The 18,729-nt window shown below is 36.4% G+C and overlaps 1 protein-coding gene across 1 annotated transcript in view; it reads left to right on the forward strand.

The window, feature by feature from the left end:
* The window catches only part of LOC112858710 (transmembrane protease serine 11C-like), a 53,641-nt gene extending 35,426 nt beyond the window's left edge, over positions 1 to 18,215 (forward strand). The window contains exons 6-10 of the mRNA XM_025922128.2: positions 7,036 to 7,074; positions 10,583 to 10,754; positions 11,952 to 12,211; positions 13,468 to 13,610; positions 17,900 to 18,215. Coding sequence (XP_025777913.2) covers positions 7,036 to 7,074; positions 10,583 to 10,754; positions 11,952 to 12,211; positions 13,468 to 13,610; positions 17,900 to 18,061 — 776 coding nt within the window. The 3' untranslated portion in view covers positions 18,062 to 18,215. The remainder of the gene's footprint in view (positions 1 to 7,035; positions 7,075 to 10,582; positions 10,755 to 11,951; positions 12,212 to 13,467; positions 13,611 to 17,899) is intronic.
* Positions 18,216 to 18,729: the final 514 nt, after the last annotated feature.

Consider the following 18,729-nt stretch of genomic DNA (forward strand, 5'->3'; position numbering starts at 1 on the left):
CTAATATTTTATTGAGGATTTTTGCATCTTTATTCATCAGGAATATAATTTTTTTCATATGACATCTTTGATTTTGGTATCAGGTAATACTGGCTTCATAACATGAGTTTGGAAGTGTTCCCTCCTCTTCCATTTTTTGGAAAAGGCTGAAAAGGATTAGTATTAATTTCTCTGTGAATGTTTGATAGAATTCACCAGTGAAACCATCTGGTCCTGGACTTTTTAGGGGAGCTTTTTTATTACTGATTCAATCTCCTTATCAGTAATCAGTCTGTTCAGATTTTCTATTTCTTCATGGTTCAGTCTTGGTAGGTTGTACATTTCCAGGAATGTATCTATTCCTTCTAAGTTGTCAAATTTGTTGGCATTATAATTACTCATAGCAGCTTCTTATGATTCTCTATTTCTGTGGTATCAGGTGTAATGTCTCTTTCTACTTCTGATTTTATTTATTTGAATCCTCTCTTTTTTTTTTCCTGGTGAATTTAATTAAAGGTTTCTCAAATTTGTTTATCTTTTCAAAGAACCAGCTCTTAGTTTCATCAATTTTTTCTATAGTCCTTTCAGTCTCTATTTCACTTATTTCCTCTCTGATATTTGTTATTTCTTTCCTCCTGGTCACTTCATTCTTCTTCTAGTTCCCTGAGATGGAAAACTAGGTTATTTGAGATTTTTTTCTTGGTGTTAAAATCTTTGGGCATTCATTCATATAAAATTGTAAAGATACTAAAACTACGAGGCAAAACCACTTTGATTCTTCTTTTATATTACTGATGAATTAAATGTGACTCTTTCCGGCTTCTCTTAATGCAATATACTTTAAATAGCTGAAAGTACCGTATACTAGATGCCAGTTTTAATGTTTTTTCTCCTTAAAGTGATCTACTAATAGATAAATGTATCTACTGCTACTGTAAAATTCTTCCTTATACTTTAGAATCATATAGCTTTTTTATCATCATTATTAAGTTTCAGATCAGGTTTCAGATTAATTATTCAGATAAATTATTAAGTTGTGCTTCCAAGAGCTTTCACTAAAGCTCATAATGTGGAATAATATCAATAAAGGACAAGAAAAGGCATTCAAAATATGAATACCTCTTTTTTTAAAAAGGAAGAAATTTCTTTACTTAGTCTGTCAACTCAGGTCAGGAAATGGGGCGCCTGGGTGGCGCAGTCGGTTAAGCGTTCGACTTCAGCCAGGTCACGATCTTGCGGTCCGTGAGTTCGAGCCCCGCGTCGGGCTCTGGGCTGATGGCTCAGAGCCTGGAGCCTGTTTCCGATTCTGTGTCTCCCTCTCTCTCTGCCCCTCCCCCGTTCATGCTCTGTCTCTCTCTCTCCCAAAAATAAATAAACGTTGAAAAAAAAAAATTAAAAAAAAAAAAAAAAAACTCAGGTCAGGAAAAAATTTAAACTTAAAGATTTCAGAAATATTTTCCTAACCAGTTTTTCCATTCTTGGTACCTTCTACATTCTTGTCTCTTATGTAGAATTTCTGAAGAAAAACATGAGTCCTGTATGTTCTGAGTAAGAAGAGAATAGTTGTGGTTTGTGTTTAATGACAGGTTACTTGTGCAACTTCAAAATCCATGTAATTGTCATAAATTTACTCATCAGTATTGCATAAAATAAATCTATAAATTCTCTTATGGTTATCACTAGGTCAATTAACCAATGCCTCAATATTTTTATTTTTCTTGTTTTTTTTAAAGTATATAGTTCCAGATTAATTTATTTTTCTGTAGAAAAATACGTTTAAAACAAGCAACTTAAGGGACACCGAGTGGCTCAGTTGGTTAAGCGTCCAAATTCAGCCTAGGTCATGCTCTTGTTGTTCCCAAGTTCAAGCCCCACTTCGGGTTCTGTGCTGACAGCTCAGAGCTGGAGACTGTTTCAGATTCTGCGTCTCCGTCTCTTTCTCTGGCCCTCCCCACTCATTCTCTGTCTCTCTCTTTCTCAAAAATAAATAAAACATTTTTAAAAACTTAAAGAAAAAAAGCAATTTAAATAAATTCCAGAGAAAAAAATTTAATTCTTTAGCATGAATAAAATATTACAAGGCGATGGTTATTTTGCATCAAAAACTAATATATGCAAATTGGCAAGAGCAAAAGCTAAGAAATCATATGAGAAGAGGGAGTTAATAAGAAAACCTTCTTGGGGCACCTGGATGGCTCATTGGTTAAGTGTCTGACTCTTGATTTCAGCTCAGGTCACGATCTCACATTTTGTGAGATCCTGCCCTGAGTGGAACTCTGTGCTGACAGTGTAGAGCCTGCTTGGGATTCTCTGTCTCCCTGTCTTTCTGCCCCTCCCCCGCTCTCAATTTCCCTCTCCCCCCCCCCCCACCCTCCATCTCAAAAATAAATAAAGAAAGAAAAAAAAAAGAAAAACTTCTTGGAGAAGCTACCTTTCAAGACAGGTCTTAAAGAAAGCCACAGACATGAACTGAAAGAAATCCACGAAGTATTCTCTGCTTGGTGTTGTACCAGAGCCAAGCCATCAAAATGCAGACCTTCACAAAATGTCTAGGTACCAGGGAGAACAAAAGTGAAAGTGCTACCTTAAATATTAACTTTCTCTCCAATGTGTGTCCTCAAAAGGACCCCTTAGAAACACAAGCGTGTCATGTCAAAAGCATAAGGTAGATGTTATCACTTATATTTTCCATTGCTCACTCTACCAGCATAACTGTCTAAATATTCTCCCTAGCACATGTCTTGTCCTCTCTTCATTACCAGTGGTCTTTTGTGCTACTATCAAAGCTTAAAATCAACAATGGCTAAGTATAGAAGAAGCACAAATAGGATCCAAATAAGTTTGGATTTTTCACATTTCTTGAAATATGCATTAAGATTAGAAAAATGGAGTGAGTTTCTACCTTAAAAACTACTACCTGCATATATAATTGGTTATTAGGTTTAATTAATTTTAAATATTTAATTAATTTTAAAAGGTTTATTAATTTTATTAAAGGATTTTATTAAAAGATGTATTTATTGGGGCGCCTGGGTGGCGCAGTCGGTTAAGCGTCCGACTTCAGCCAGGTCGCGATCTCGCGGTCCGTGAGTTCGAGCCCCGCGTCAGGCTCTGGGCTGATGGCTCAGAGCCTGGAGCCTGTTTCCGATTCTGTGTCTCCCTCTCTCTCTGCCCCTCCCCCGTTCATGCTCTGTCTCTCTCTGTCCCAAAAATAAATAAAACGTTGAAAAAAAAAATTTTAAAAAAAGATGTATTTATTATAATTAACTCTTAAAATATTTTTTAATGTTATCTTCAGAGTCAAAATGGCAGACATATTAAAGATATGTACTGTAAAAAAACTAATCTACATCACTCTGAGGAATGACAAATATATATGAAATCACAGAGATAATTTTCAGTCTAATTAGAAACACAAAGAAAGGGGCGCCTGGGTGGCGCAGTCAGTTAAGGGTCCGACTTCAGCCAGGTCACGATCTCGCGGTCCGTGAGTTCGAGCCCCGCGTCAGGCTCTGGGCTGATGGCTCAGAGCCTGGAGCCTGTTTCCGATTCTGTGTCTCCCTCTGCCCCTCCCCCGTTCATGCTCTGTCTCTCTCTGTCCCAAAGATAAATAAAAAAACGTTGAAAAAAAAAATTTAAAAAAAGAAACACAAAGAAAAGCATTTATTGAGGTTAAGTATGCAGCCACGTGACTAATCAAAACCTTCAGTGTGTGAAGAATTCAGCTTTTGTTCAACCACAATCCAAGTCCACAAGTCTGTTCCTTTGCCGTTTAATTCAGACCGGTCTTATTCACACTCCTTTTTGGGGGGGAAGTTAAGGGGCAGGAGATGAAATTATTATGAATGAACTTCCAAGGTTGATAATTCCTGTGTGATAAAACAATTCTAGTAGCTACCTTGCTCAGTAAATCCATGCCCATTTATAATTTTAAAGTTTTCACAGACCTAACACATGAAAATTTTTAAACATCCCATAAAATACATTCTGTAACAGAATTCGGTTACTCTCCTCTATATTTTTAATGCTAGAACCCCAGGGAAACTATCTGAAAAGTAGGATTAATCAATTTATTTAGCATTTGGACTCAGGTAAAGTAAATAAATTCACCTGAGTAGAGTTAAAGCTCAGGATCTATGAAAATTTATATTATAAATGTATCTACTGCTACTATAAAATTCTTCCTTATACTTTAGAATCATATAGCTTAGTTTTCATTATTATTAAGTTTCAGATTTTTTAAGGAAGAAAATATTCACTGGATATCAGACTTTTACCAGTACATCCAAATTTGCATATCTTACTTTCTAATTCCAGAAAGATAGCAAATATTAAATAATTGTAGATTCAAAGCCCATTTAGAAAGCACCTAGGTATCTTTTCTAATTCAATGTTCAATAATGAGTGAATTATGGCTATTTTTGCCCCCACTTATTTTTAATAGCTTGACTCCTTTCCAAAAAATGTTTGTCATCAGCTATTCCTAGTTCCCCTGCTACCCCTCGATGCTAAGTGACTTTTCTTGGTGCATCCAATTTTCTATGCACAAATCTGCCATAGCACTAATCATATATTAAATTATCTACTTAGTTGTATATCTCTTCCACTACACTCCAAGTTCATTGAGGACAGGGTCCATGTCTATTGTCTTTGATTCCTGGCCCATAGGAGAAGATCAGCACACAGTTCCTGAGCTGCTTTTTAAAACCACTTTGTCTTATTATCTATCCTTTGATGGAATCTCCTTTTGGCAAGGGGAATGCCATTGTTTGTTGTCACTTCCTTTATACGTTACATTGTAAACAGAGTAGCTTAAGTTACAGAGTTGACTCCTTGATTCAAGCATAAATCCATAAGAGTTCTAGCTTTTGAGTGTGAGCCAAAGACTTAGAGCAAACACAAATAGCCATAGCAGTGACTCAATCCAAGGAGTGACAGCTTAAATCGCTTCCCCCATTTATTGTACCTGTCTGTCTTTCACCTACCCAAGCAATAGTTATTCTATTAAGCTCTGGTATAATACAACTATTAAAAGCAAATTATAAGTCAAAAACATTTCTCCCCTTTAGCAAGACATACATCAATAAAGAAACCTCAAAGAAAGAAGAAAGTTCTGTGAACATAGTAGAGTTCTCTAAATAATTAGTTCATAAGGTGTAGCATTTAACATTTTTCCGGTCAAGTTACAGGAGTATAATCATTTCCCAAACTTTTGATATGGTTTTGTATATTTTGCTAACCACACAAAGCTCAAAATGCAACTCTAAAGGTATCATGTCCAATAAAAATTAGCTTCTGGAAGGCAGCTATGAAGGATTAGGTGGAAATGAGCCACCTTTCAGTTTAAGTGGGTGTGGCTCATACCTACTCAGTCCATCTGACAGTTGAATTGGTCCTGCCTTTTTGTTCAAACAAGTTGACTTTCTGGTAAAGAATTCTTTTGTCCCCTTGATTTGTTGTGCAACCTAAGGTAAGAGTGTGTAACTATAATTGTCATATATAAATGGATACTCCCTCCTGGATTTATAGAAATGCAAGAGCATAATAAAAATGAACCTCCATTGGCATATATAGTATTTAACCTACAGAGCAACTGATGATTCATTTTTTGAAGAGAAACCCTTAAGTAGAAATGGCTAGTATATTTATAGTTCTCTACATCTGAAATTTGGGGCATAATTGTGATTCACTTGTTCACCCTCTCCCCATATACCTTCATCATGAATTAAACACGTTTGCAGTTCTGCAGAGATTTGGGGCCCACAACAAAATCATCTATTGTAGATCTCATTCTGAAATATTCCCTAGATGTATAGGAATGAGTAGACAATATTAAAGTCCGCTTTATTACTAATTTTTTTTTTATCCAAAACAAATTGGCATACTTAATTGAGTGTTCTGAATAACTGAAACCACACAAAGGGTATTAATTTTAAAAGGATCAAAATATACCAAAATGCGCTCAACACCAAAAAAAAATGCACTGCATAAATAATGTGCATAGTCTCTCCTAGTTATTAGCATTATTTGTTATGCTATCTGGTTATTTCAGTATCTAAGCCTGGTTTCTCAAAAAGCAGAGCCTGAGACAGACTCACATGTGGTATTTGATCTAAGAAAGAGTAAAATGCAAAAAGCATAAAATAAGGAGGGAGAATTTCCAACATCAGGGGCAACTCTAGCTCCATCCCATAGAATCTTCTGAATTATATATCAGAACTGTGCTCCCCAATGACTAACAGGGGAAGAATTTGTCCATTGACACCCATCTTGCACCAGCTCCTACAGAGTTAACTCCTACATTTCCTATTGTCCATCTGGGAATGTCCAGCAGGCCCCTTCTGGCAGAAAGTGAGAAGCTAAGGTGCTAACTTGAGAAGGGCATGTGCCAAATTACTCCTGAGTAAAGTGAATCCAAATCTGTATGAAATCGGTCACCATATTGTGGCTGATTTTAGATATGGCCAAGAGTATTTAAAGTGGTACAAAGACTAATGTTAAATACATTCAGTTACCTGGTGACTTGGAATCAAGACACAGTGAAAGATCACCATTTTTATATATTTTAGTACTTTTTAGGACCCAGACCTTTTTTTCAACTTATAATGGGGAACTTGAGAATCTTTAGAAACAGAGGAATGAAAACTAAGATTTTATTTCTCTCTATGCTAATCCATGAACATAGAAAGCATATAGTCAAAACTGAATAAAATGATTGTTTACAGAATAATGTGTTCCCCAAAACAAAATAATTAGTATTAATTAATATTTTATTTATTTTTTTTTCAACGTTTATTTATTTTTGGGACAGAGAGAGACAGAGCATGAACGGGGGAGGGGCAGAGAGAGAGAGGGAGACACAGAATCGGAAACAGGCTCCAGGCTCTGAGCCATCAGCCCAGAGCCTGACGCGGGGCTCGAACCCACGGACCGCGAGATCGTGACCTGGCTGAAGTCGGACGCTTAACCGACTGCGCCACCCAGGCGCCCCAGTATTAATTAATATTTTAAAATGTTCAGAAATGTAAATATTTTTTTCTTTTTCTTTGCTTTTAGACATTGAAATGCCAGCAGCAGAAAATCTTCTCAATACCTGTAAGTTCATTGACAAAGAGTTATTTTCTAATGAAATTTAATTCCTTGGATGGCAAAAAAGAACTTCACTTGACAGTCAATACAGTGTACATAAAGATGTAATGGGAAGCCTGCTTTCAGAAACTTGTAAAAGGATGACTGTGGTTGATCTTAAATTGACTGATATCATGGATTTTAAATGAGGAAGACATTATTACATGCCATAATGGCAGAGGGTATCTAGGGACAAGCAGTGATAATTAAGAACTTAGGATCTAAAACCAGCTACACATCAGTGTTGAGCCCCAGATCATACACTTACCAACTGGATGAATTTACATAGGTTATTTAATTTCTGAAACCTTCAGTTCCAAGCCATTGTGATGATAAAAGAAGGCAGCACAAGTAAAGTACTTACAAAAGTGTACAGTTCATAATAAGCACTCAGTAGATTTCAGCTATCTGTATTTTTTATTCTGCCTATAAAAGCTTTAGGCCTAGGAACTCTCTGTGGAATTCTGATGATACAAGCCAAGTTCAGTGTGCTGAGACTTACATGCAGGCAGCTCCCTTGCTGGCCAAGGCATTCTGCTTCTATTCTCCGAACCACTGCCCAGGGAAATCTGATCCACAGGGTTGCCAGAACTTGTAGCAGGCTGTCAGAGGAGCACTGCTCTTACCTGGGCAATGAGACTAATTCTGGCAGCTGGAAATCACCCTCCAGAGCCAAGCAACACCAACGTCATTGGTCCTTACTACCTTCCAGTCACAGCATAGTTATTTCTGAGCAACCTGGGCAAAACTTAAACACAAAGCTTTATTGGATTATTTTTCTTTCTGATATATTTTTACTGAACAACCCTCAAGGAACTTAATAAGACATTTTAGGCGTCCCTGGGTGGCTCAGTTGAACACCCAACTCAATTTTGGCTCAGGTCATCATCCCAGGGATGTAGGATCGAGCCCTGCATCAAATCCCACGTTGGGCTCTTCACTAAGCATGAGGCCTGTTTAAGATTCTCTCTTTCTCTCCTCTGCCTCCCTGTCCAACTCCCACTCTCTCTCTCTAAAAAAAAAAATTTTTAAGACATTTTAAAGTCAATTATTCCAATTAAAAAATTTTGTACTGATACAATCAAAATCCACAATTAAAAATTTGTCAGGTTGATAGAAAAGAGGTATACAAGACAGGAATAAAAACAGTAGTAGGAAAGAGACTGGCCAATTTGTATTCTCTATAGCCAGAAGACTAAGCAACCATCCAGATCAGCATTCTGAATTTGATTTGACCTGAGGTTTTAATTATATTTTAAATAAAAAGTAAGGGGGGGAGAGGGAGGCAACAAAAATCAAACAGGGTTGAAGAAAGAATAGTCTGGTACGTGACAAAGTATGTTAAAGTACAGTCATAAATGGGATGCAAGTTACCAGGGTAGGGAGGCTGTAAGAGCTTGGTAGATTCTTTGATGTTTCTGAAAGTATCAGCCATCAAGTCTCCATTATATTCCTTAAATTCTTGAAGTTTACCCTGTGACCTTTTGATATAACAAAAGCTCCAAGGTGTCATGTAAGATTTCAGCAGAGGTAATAACAAGGTAATGCTGCAGAGGTGGCAGCCAGAAGCTTAACAGACACAACAACCACGAGTAATGGGAATTCAGGACAGAAATTAACGGACAAATATAAATTAGGCTACAGTTCTGAACAAATGCACAAACAGGAAAGTGGAGTCACACAGGGGAGGTCCTCCAAGCCCACAGAGAAGCATCTTTGTTTTTATATTCCTCCGAAGGAAGTTCAGTAAAGGCCAACTTCCTTTAGGAGTTGTCCAAATGGAAGGGAGGATAGGGAAGAACCATTATACCTTTGGGTTCTGAGTTATTTGTTTTATCCTCTGTAGATTCCATGATAAGGGAGTGGAAAGAAAGGAAAAGAAAAGGGAGTTATAGTTAGTGGGTCAATATGAAAGCTCATTCAAAAATAAAAACCACAAAGGCTCTGCTTCAGCTAAGTGGTTTTATGAAAAGGATGCCTTAACAACCTGAGGTTTAGATTGCATCAAAGAAAACAATCTAGAATCAGAATCAATATACAAATTTAAGGACTTCAGAGGGTTAGTGAAGATCTTTTTAAGTCTGCATGTCCCTCCCCTGTGTTTCTGGTGCCTTTCCACCTTCAAGAAAGAATATCTCAAGACACATCTTAACACATTTCTGTGAAGCAATTGACCATCTAACCTTTCCAATTAATTTAAATGTTCTTGTTCATGATACAAATACCTTTCTCTAATTCAGAGTTGCTTAACCTTAACACTATTAACACTGTAGGCCAATTTGTTTGTTTCAGGGACAGTCCTGTGCCTTCTAGATTTTTAGCAGCATCCCCAACCTCTACCAATAAATACCAGTAGTGCATCCTCCACCCCAATTATGACAACCAAAAATATCTCCAGATATTGCCAAATTTCTCCTGGGGTTAGGAGTGGAGTGCAAAATTGTCCCTGATTGAGAACCACTGCTTTCATCTATGCCCACTGCACTGATTATGGCAAGTTTTTCTCACTCTAAGTGTTAGGAACACACCCATTACAAAAATGGGTCCTGCAGTCAAATATCATTTTTATTTCAAGATGTCTTATGGGTTATATGACATGGACTTCATTTCTATATACATTTGTTGAGCACCTCATAGGTTATAGGTTCTCTGTGATAGGTTCTAGAAATATGTATATATTTTAAAATATATGGTTCCTGCCCTCTAAAACATTTAATAAGGCTGACAATCTCTAGTAAAAGATACAATAAACTGTTAAGGAACAAGCTCAGTGCTTTAGGTGGAGTAACATGACTTAGTCAAGAGAATCAGAGAGAGACACAATAATAGCGAAGTTGTACTATTACTGCAAATTTGCTTTAAAGACTTGAAGAGTCCATCAGTTTCTCTGGATCTAAATTGACACTAGAGCATAGTCCTGTTTCAGAAAAGTGTTTTACTTTGAGAAAGGGTTGGCTATCTTCATGTGTTATTCCTTTAGGCCAGATGTTGTGTATTGTAACTTAAACGCTAACACATTTCTGTCTACTCTATCTCTTGTCACTATCCCATTGGCATTTGTAGCCATTCACTCTTTCTTATAAATGTTTCAGAGCAATCACTGTGTTAAACAACTGCTCACAAAATTACAAGCCACACATTTTCATATACAACCTAGTAACTGGTTATCAATTATTATCTTCTAAATTCAAACACTTCATTTTATATGCTTCTTATAACAGATCATAGCAAGGTCATACAGACACACAGAGAGTTATGTGACTAATGAGGATGGGCAGGTGAAAATGTCAATCTATTTTGGGTGAATTCTCAAAAAATCTCATATCAGCAGTTAGTCCTAACTTCTCCAAGACTATGGGCTTTTCCTCAGTTAACAGTTAATAGTGACGTGTATTACAAGAGTTTGTTAACTATAGCAATGCATGCAAAAGCAATATCAGTATTATTATATGCTAACTAACTCCATTTTGAGCAGGTTGTGGACAACGAACAATAACTCCTTCTGGCAACAAGATAGCAGGGGGCAAGGATGCCCAAGAAGGGGAATGGCCTTGGCAAGCTAGCCTTCAACAGAACAGTATCCACCGGTGTGGAGCCACTCTGATTAGTAACAGCTGGCTTGTCACTGCTGCTCACTGTTTCATAAAGTAAGCTCTGGACTACATAAAGGACCAAAGCCACTCATGCACCTGAAAGTCTGAGATACATATCTTTTAAGAACATAGATTATACAACTATGCCTCCAACTATTCAATACTGTGAAGTATACTCTCAAAATTTCTCAATGAATTATCAGTTTTTAAAAAAAAGATATATTCAGGGTAGAGCAGGAATTGTCAACAGTGGCACTATTATATTTGGTCCAAATGATTCTTAGTTTTGGGGTGAGGGGTATCCTGTGCATTATAGAGTATTTAGCAGCATCCCTGGTTCCCACCCACCAAATGCCAGTAGCATGCCCCAGGACTGAAAACCAAAAATGTCTCCAGTTATTACCAAATGTCTCCTGAAGGATACTGAGTTTCCCTCAGTTGAGAATCACTAAGCTATGCTTAATCCATTTTATAAAGAAACTATAAATCCTAAACTGAACACTATTCTTCTATTTCTTTCTCATCATTATTTCATTTGGTCTTATTTATTTAATCATAAGTATTTGAATTCATCCTGCATCCTCCAATATATATTATAGCCCTATTTGAAATTATTATGTCTTTAAAAGATACATTATTACACCAAAAGTTTGCTTTGTTTTTACCCTTTTTTTGATGTTTAATTTTACTAATTTCTATTGGCTTTATGTAGCACTTATTGGTTTTATTTGTAAATAAAAATCCCTCTTAAACTTGAGATTTTGAATATGTTCCAGCAACACTATTTTTCAGTGCTTAATAGATAAACCCTTGATTAACAAATAATAGTAAAAGTCATAAGTATCTTCCTATTTATAGTTTTTAAATATTATAAAAGAGGATTTCTTCTATTTCCTTAATTTCCATAAGTTTACTCTGTCCCATAATCTTGCCTACTTTTTATTTAATCTTACGATCTTGTCTTATCATATTTAGCTTTCTAAATATCCTTGAGTCTTTCTGGAGAGATAAAAGGTAGTTTCCATGGCTTATCTCTTAAAGTATATCTTATTAAAAAAATAAAATATAGCTTATTGCATTATTCAAAGTCTATTCATGTTATTATTATTTTTCTCTTACACATAGCTTTACTTTTATATGTTAAATGCACTAAGGTATTCAACACATATCTAATTGTTTTAAAACATATAAGATGTTAATTTCTGCAACTCTGAAATATAGGACTTTTAATAAATAAATCTATTTCCTTAGGGCCAGGGATCCCAAAGAATGGAATGTTAGTTTTGGTCTTCTTTTAAGTGATCCACAAACAAAACGAAGTATCAAGGATATTATAATTCATGAAAACTATCATTACCCCGCACACGATAATGACATAGCTGTTGTGCATCTGTCCTCGCCAGTATTATACACAAGCAACATCCGAAGAGCATGTCTTCCTGAAGCTACTTACACATTCCCACCCAATTCAAATGTGGTGGTCACTGGATGGGGAACATTAAAGTCTGATGGTGAGTTCCTAACCTTCTTCCATTACATGGTTTGAGCTCTAGGAGTTAAAAAAAAAATACTCTGAATCACAACTAAACCTGAGATAGATTTTCTCTGGATCATTTTGAAGAGGATAATGTGTAATGGATTGAAAATTTATCTTCAACCACATTCATATGGAAACTACAATTTCCTAGAGCTTTTACCATAATTGCCCTTAACAATGGTAGTTTTAATAGAAATGCATTATTGAATAAGTAATTCATTTTCTTCCATTTTCTTCATTCATTATTCAATAAATATTTATCTTGATTACCACCTTTATGCCAAATACTGGTCTGGGTGGTTTGGATATATAAATCTATAAAATAGGCAAATATTCCTGCCCTCAAAAGCGTATATATTTAGTAAAAGAAGACAATAACCATAAAATACAATAAATAAGTAGATTACACAGCATGTTTTATGCAGGTAAGTCCCAAAGCAAAACAAACAAACAAACAAGACTACAGAGGTTTGGGTATTTTTGACGGGGAGAAATGAATAGCTCTATGTGAAAAGGCAATACTTGAGCAAAGATCATTTAAATATGTGCATTCCCATGACCGTAGTTATGTAAAGATTTAATGGCTATTTATGTTCATAAATGCATTGGAAAGCAGAAAAAATAAATCTAAAATTAATTTTGAGGTTCAGAATTACAGTAACAGCAGAAAATCTTAAAATGATTATAAAATATAAGTTTTGGAATTTGAATTTTTCATTTTGTTTTCTAACACATACAAGTAATAAATATAAAGTTCCAAAACAATTCAAAAGGGAAAAAAATTCCATTACACATGGATGGACACACTAAGTATTTCAAATATGGTCATTTTTTAATGTTTATTTTTGAGAGAGAGAGAGAGAGAGAGTTCAAGCCAAGGAGGGGCAGAGACAGAGAGGGAGACCCAGAATCCAAAGCAGGTTCCAGGCCCTGAGCTGTCAGCATAGAGCCCGACGCGGGGCTCAAACCCAGGAACCATGAGATCATGACCTGAGCCAAAGTCGGATGCACAACTAACTAAGCTACCCAGACGCCCCTAAATGTGGTCATTTTTAACAATAGCTTGGTATGTTCATTGCATTACTACTTTGTTACTAAGAAAGGAGACAAAAGCTTAATTAAAACATATGTTTTACATTGATTTGGAAATTGTATACAGTAGTACAAATAAACTTAGCCAGAGATACTAATATTGACTTCAGCAAAAAGTATACACTTTTCTTCCTTTAGGAACAAGTCCTAATATACTCCAAAAAGGATTAGTGAAGATTATAGATAATAAAACCTGCAACAGTGAAGAGGTATATGGTGGTGTGATCACACCTGGAATGTTGTGTGCTGGGTTCCTGGAAGGAAGTGTGGATGCCTGCCAGGTAAATCCGCCTATTCCATTTTCAGGATTTTTTCCTTGTGTATTTTAATTCCAATTAATTTGTTCAATTTTCTCAAAAGACTGACAATTTTTAAAGGTTTAAGTTTGTTTTGTAGCCAGAGTAATTAATTAGAATTATATTGCCATCTGATAGGTCCTACTAAAATACTAAAGAGCTAAGCCTCTCTTATGGTTATAAGAAGCTGGGAATAAGACTGGGGAAGAGACTAAATTTGGAATAAGCAGGAAAAAGATGAAGGGAGTTTTGGTAAATTTAGTTGGATTGGCCCTCTTTCACTGAGAAACACTCAACTGAATCTGACACCAAACCTAACGATCATGGAGCTTTCTTAATTTGAGTGGCTTCAACACCCTAAATATTTTATTTATTTAACAATGCTTATATAGCATCTCCATGTGGTAGCCACTGTTTTAAGCTCTTTACAAATGCTAATTTCTTCCAGTTATGACAATTCTGTGATGTATGCTTGTACTATTATAAGCCCTATTTCTTAGTTGAAGGGACTGAGACAAAAGAAATCAAGTAATTTGTCTAAACTTACACAGGCATTAAGTGGTAGAACCCAGATTTAAACAGAGGATTTGGGTCTGCACAGCCTATATTCTGAATGCTATACTAAGCTGCCTTTCCTTATGCTTAATATGCTTTAAACACCTCTCAGGCTGTTTACAAGCAATAGTCCCAGAGTTAACAAAAGTACTACTCTGGTTATCTAGGAGGGCAGAATCAGGGGTAAATCCAGGACAACCCTTATTTCACTCCTTCATTTCTATGCACTACTATGTCCCATACTCTGTGCTAGGTGCAGGGGAGCTAAACGTTAATAAAGCATTATTCATGTACTCTAGGAGCTAGAAGACATACAAACAAGTACTTGTAATACATAATTATCATCTCTCATTACAGAGTCCCATCTTTCCAACTCTCACACTAACCCTATTCTTCAAAGTTATGACAAGCTTAGATCTCGATTTTCTCAATTTTCTCTCAGTCCATCACCCTCAGGAATATGACTGTCTTCTAAACTTATGCAGCCTAGAGGTTTTATTATTCCAACCTTTCCATTGCCAGCACCCTAATGACTTCACCATCTTCTACTTCCCCACACCCATGCTAATAATCTCCAACCACAGAGCAATATGACTATTTTATTGGCTCCTATATGTGAACTCCTGAGAACAACTAGGAGAAACCTTGCAGCCTTGTAAACTGGTGTCATATAATCACAGCTAAGTCCTTACCACATTATAGAATTATTGAAGGCATCCTTTATATATATATGCAAATCCTATATAAGCAACATTTCATTACATTGTTTGAATGTGTCCCTATATGCTCTTGTATTCCTTAACATATGACATTTCCTCATACTAACTAGAAAAAAAGAAATCATGAGAACTCCTTTAATTTCTTTTCTATATGATAAATTTATATTTGTACCTATCCTCACATTCTAGGCTCAGCACAAAAAAAAATTTCTTCTACTCTGCAAAGCTAATCTTTTCCCTGTATTCTTCATCCATTCTCTATCTATACAGATATTTGTGCTTAACATTAATTTGAACTTTCTTCCATATTTTCCAAACTGTTCCACTCCAACAATATTCTGCAAATACTATCAGATCTCTCCTTTAGTACACTGTACTCTTTCTTTTTCTGTTCTTGGTCAAATCTCTAAAGAATAGTCTACCATCATTGTTCCATATTCTCAACTTATTCACTCTCTGACCCACTGCTTGCAGGCTTTTGCCCTACCAGTCCAGATTAGCCAAGATGGTCTAATTGCTAAATCCGATACATGCAGAGGGGAAGACGGACTGGAAGCAAGTACGCTAGAGATATTATGATCTATTAAAATATTTTACCTGAGAAAGGTAAAGAGGGCTTCAACTAAGATACAGTAAGAATGAAGAGGCACTGAGACAGGGGGACAAGACTGCGAGCCTGATTAGAAGTGAGGAAGGGTCTGACACTTGATCTCAGCTCAAGTCTTGATCTCAGGATCATGAGTTTGAGCCCCGCGTTGGGCTCCACACTGGGCATGGGGCCTACTTAAAACATCATCATCAACAACAACAACAAACAACAGGATGAATATTATTCAATTCTATTTGCTTATGGGTCAGCAATGCAACCCCATCTATTTCTTAATTTGTCTGAACTTTCTGTAAAATCTGCTACACAAAGGTTTTGTATGAAAAGTTTGTTGTTTGTGTGTGAAAAAAAAAAAAACAGGGTAGGAATAGGGAAAAGAAAGAATACATGCTAAATTCCATACTTATCCCTGAACAAAGGGAGAGAAGATGTACAGAAGAAAAGCAGGTTTGTGGAGGTTTAAAGTTTGGGGCATGCTAAATTTGAGGTGCTTGTGGAATAACTAGGCATATATGTCCAACGTTGCATTAGAAATCAAAACCTTGAGCTCAGGAAAGAGTTCTGGCTGTACATATATACCTGAAAGTTATTGTCAGCTGGGGGGCAGTTAAATTCATAAGCACAGATATAATTGCTCAGATAAAGAATATAAAATAAGAAGCACCCAAGATTTAGAACTCGGATATAAATGCTCCTAAGAAGCTAACAGTAAGAGATAAGGAAAACTAAGGGGAAAAAAATTAGAAATTGGTATCACAGGGTCACAGGATTCCAGGGATCAGAACAAAAGGGAATAGTCAACAAGTCACACAAGCCATACAGTAAGATAAATGCTGGAAAGAGTGTATCAACTTCAACAATTGTTTATTGGCAAAGTTTAGAAGGTTCATTGGTGGAAAGAAAAACCATTTAGAAGAAAGTTGAAAATAAGACAAAAAAATGGAAATTTCAATATAGACTACTACTTCAAGCCACTTAGCTGTGAAAGGAAGATAATTAGGGCAATAGAAGAGGACTTAAGATACAGAAAGGCTGTCATTTTTTCAGATGGGCAAAACTGAAAAAAAAAAGTGTATATTCACGATGGGGAAAGACAGTGGAGGAAATGAAGACGTTATTAGGAAAAACAAAAAAGAAAAGAGAAGAGTATTGACAGAATAGTGTCCTTGGTCCAAAGAACAGGTGGGGAGATTAGCCTTAGAAAGAACTAAATACCTCCATTTATCAGACGATAGTAAATATAGATGTGGGCTGATGCAGGTGAGCTAGAAACTCAAAAGAGACAAGGACAAGAAATGGAGAGATTGCTATCTATTATTCTCCACTTACTCTATGAATTTGAAACCAAGAGATTAGGTTCAGAGTCTGGGAACCTGATTTTTAAAAATTGTAAAATAGGCCTTTTGTACTATTGGTAGGAATGTAAAATGGTGCAGCCTTTATGGAAAACAACATGGTGGTTCCTCAAAAAATTAAAAATAGATTACTATATGATCCAGCAAGTCCATTTCTGGGTATATACTCAAAATAATTGAAAGCAAGGACACAAATAGAGATTTGTACATTTAATTCATAGCAGCATTATTCACAATAGCCAAAAGATGGAAGCAACCCAAATGCCCATTGATAGAAAAGTGGACAAACAAAATGTGGTATATACATAAAATAGAGTATTAGTCAGCCTAAGGAAGGGAATGCTGACACATGCTACAACATGGACAAAACTTGAAGACACTGTGTTAAGTGAAATAAGCCAGTCACAAAAGGATAAATACTGTATGACTCCATTCATATGAGGTACTTGGAGTAGTCAGACTCATAGAGACAGAAAGTAAAATGGTGGTTGCCAGAAGCTGGGAAAAGCAGGATATGGGGAGTTCTTGTTTAATGGGTATAAAGTTTTAGTTCTGCAAAATGAAAAAAGTTGTGGAGGTGGATGGTGTTGATGATCGCACAGTATGAATGTAGTTAATGCCATTGAGGTGTACATTTAAAATGGTTAAGGGGCGCCTGAGTGGCTCAGTCGGTTGAGCGTCCGACTTCGGCTCAGGTCACGATCTCGCGGTCCGCGAGTTCGAGCCCCGCGTCGGGCTCTGGGCTGATGGCTCGGAGCCTGGAGCCTGCTTCCAATTCTGTGTCTCCCTCTCTCTCTGCCCCTCCCCCGTTCATGCTCTGTCTCTCTCTGTCTCAAAAATAAATAACAATTAAAAAAATTTTTTAAATAAATAAATGATTATAAGCACAAAAATATTCTATACTAAAATCATTTTACTATTGAAATATCTAGGGTTTTATTTTCCTTTTTCTTTGTCTCCCTGTCTTTATTACAAAGAAAAATAAGCAGTATTTTTACCTTTAAACTATAGTAATTGTATGTATCCTCTTCTCCCTAGGGTGACTCTGGTGGACCTCTGGTTGGTGCAGATTATAAAGGCACTTGGTTCCTTGCTGGTATTGTAAGCTGGGGAGATGAATGTGCTCTTCCAAACAAGCCTGGTGTCTACACTCGAGTAACATACTACCGAGACTGGATCTTGTCCAAAACTGGTCTCTAGTGCAGAAGTTCTTTACAGATTAAAGCTTGAGGGACACCTGGGTGGTCAGTTACTTGAGCATCCTACTTCAGCTCAGATCATGATCTCGCGGTTCATGGATTCAAGCCCCACATTGGGCTCTCTGCTGTCAGTGCAGAGCCTGCTTCAGATCCTCTGTCCCCCGCCCCCCTCTCTCTCTCTCTGCATCTTCTCTGTTGTGCTCACTCTCTCAAAAAGAAATAAACATTAAAAAAAAAAGAAGCTTGAAAATGATCCCCTGTGAAATATTTGTAATTCCCAAGCTACACGTAACTTAGAATCACCTCTTTATGCACATTTAATATTGCAAACATAAAGATATATAATTTTAGAACTGTGAAAACTTTTTGTATACTAGACTTTGAAAAAGGGTTAGTGACAGTAATGAACCAGAACATATTATCTCCCCTATACTTCTCTCTAGACTGAAGGTAATTACATGAGTAAATATGGATTACAGTTTACTAAGGAGGTCTTTTCTGCTGATTTGTAGATCTAGGTCCCTTAGGAAATCATAGAAGAGATGTTAGCAATAAAGTCCCTTCTTAGTATATAAATAATCCCCAGCTGAATCACATCGTTGCTACAAAAATTATATATTGATAGGTTGTAGCCTAATGAATTGCAGTAATATAAAAATTTCCAAAGAA

Source organism: Puma concolor, chromosome B1, assembly GCF_028749965.1.
Source record: "Puma concolor isolate L17-30 chromosome B1, mPumCon1.1.hap2, whole genome shotgun sequence".
Taxonomy (NCBI): Eukaryota; Metazoa; Chordata; class Mammalia; order Carnivora; family Felidae; genus Puma; species Puma concolor.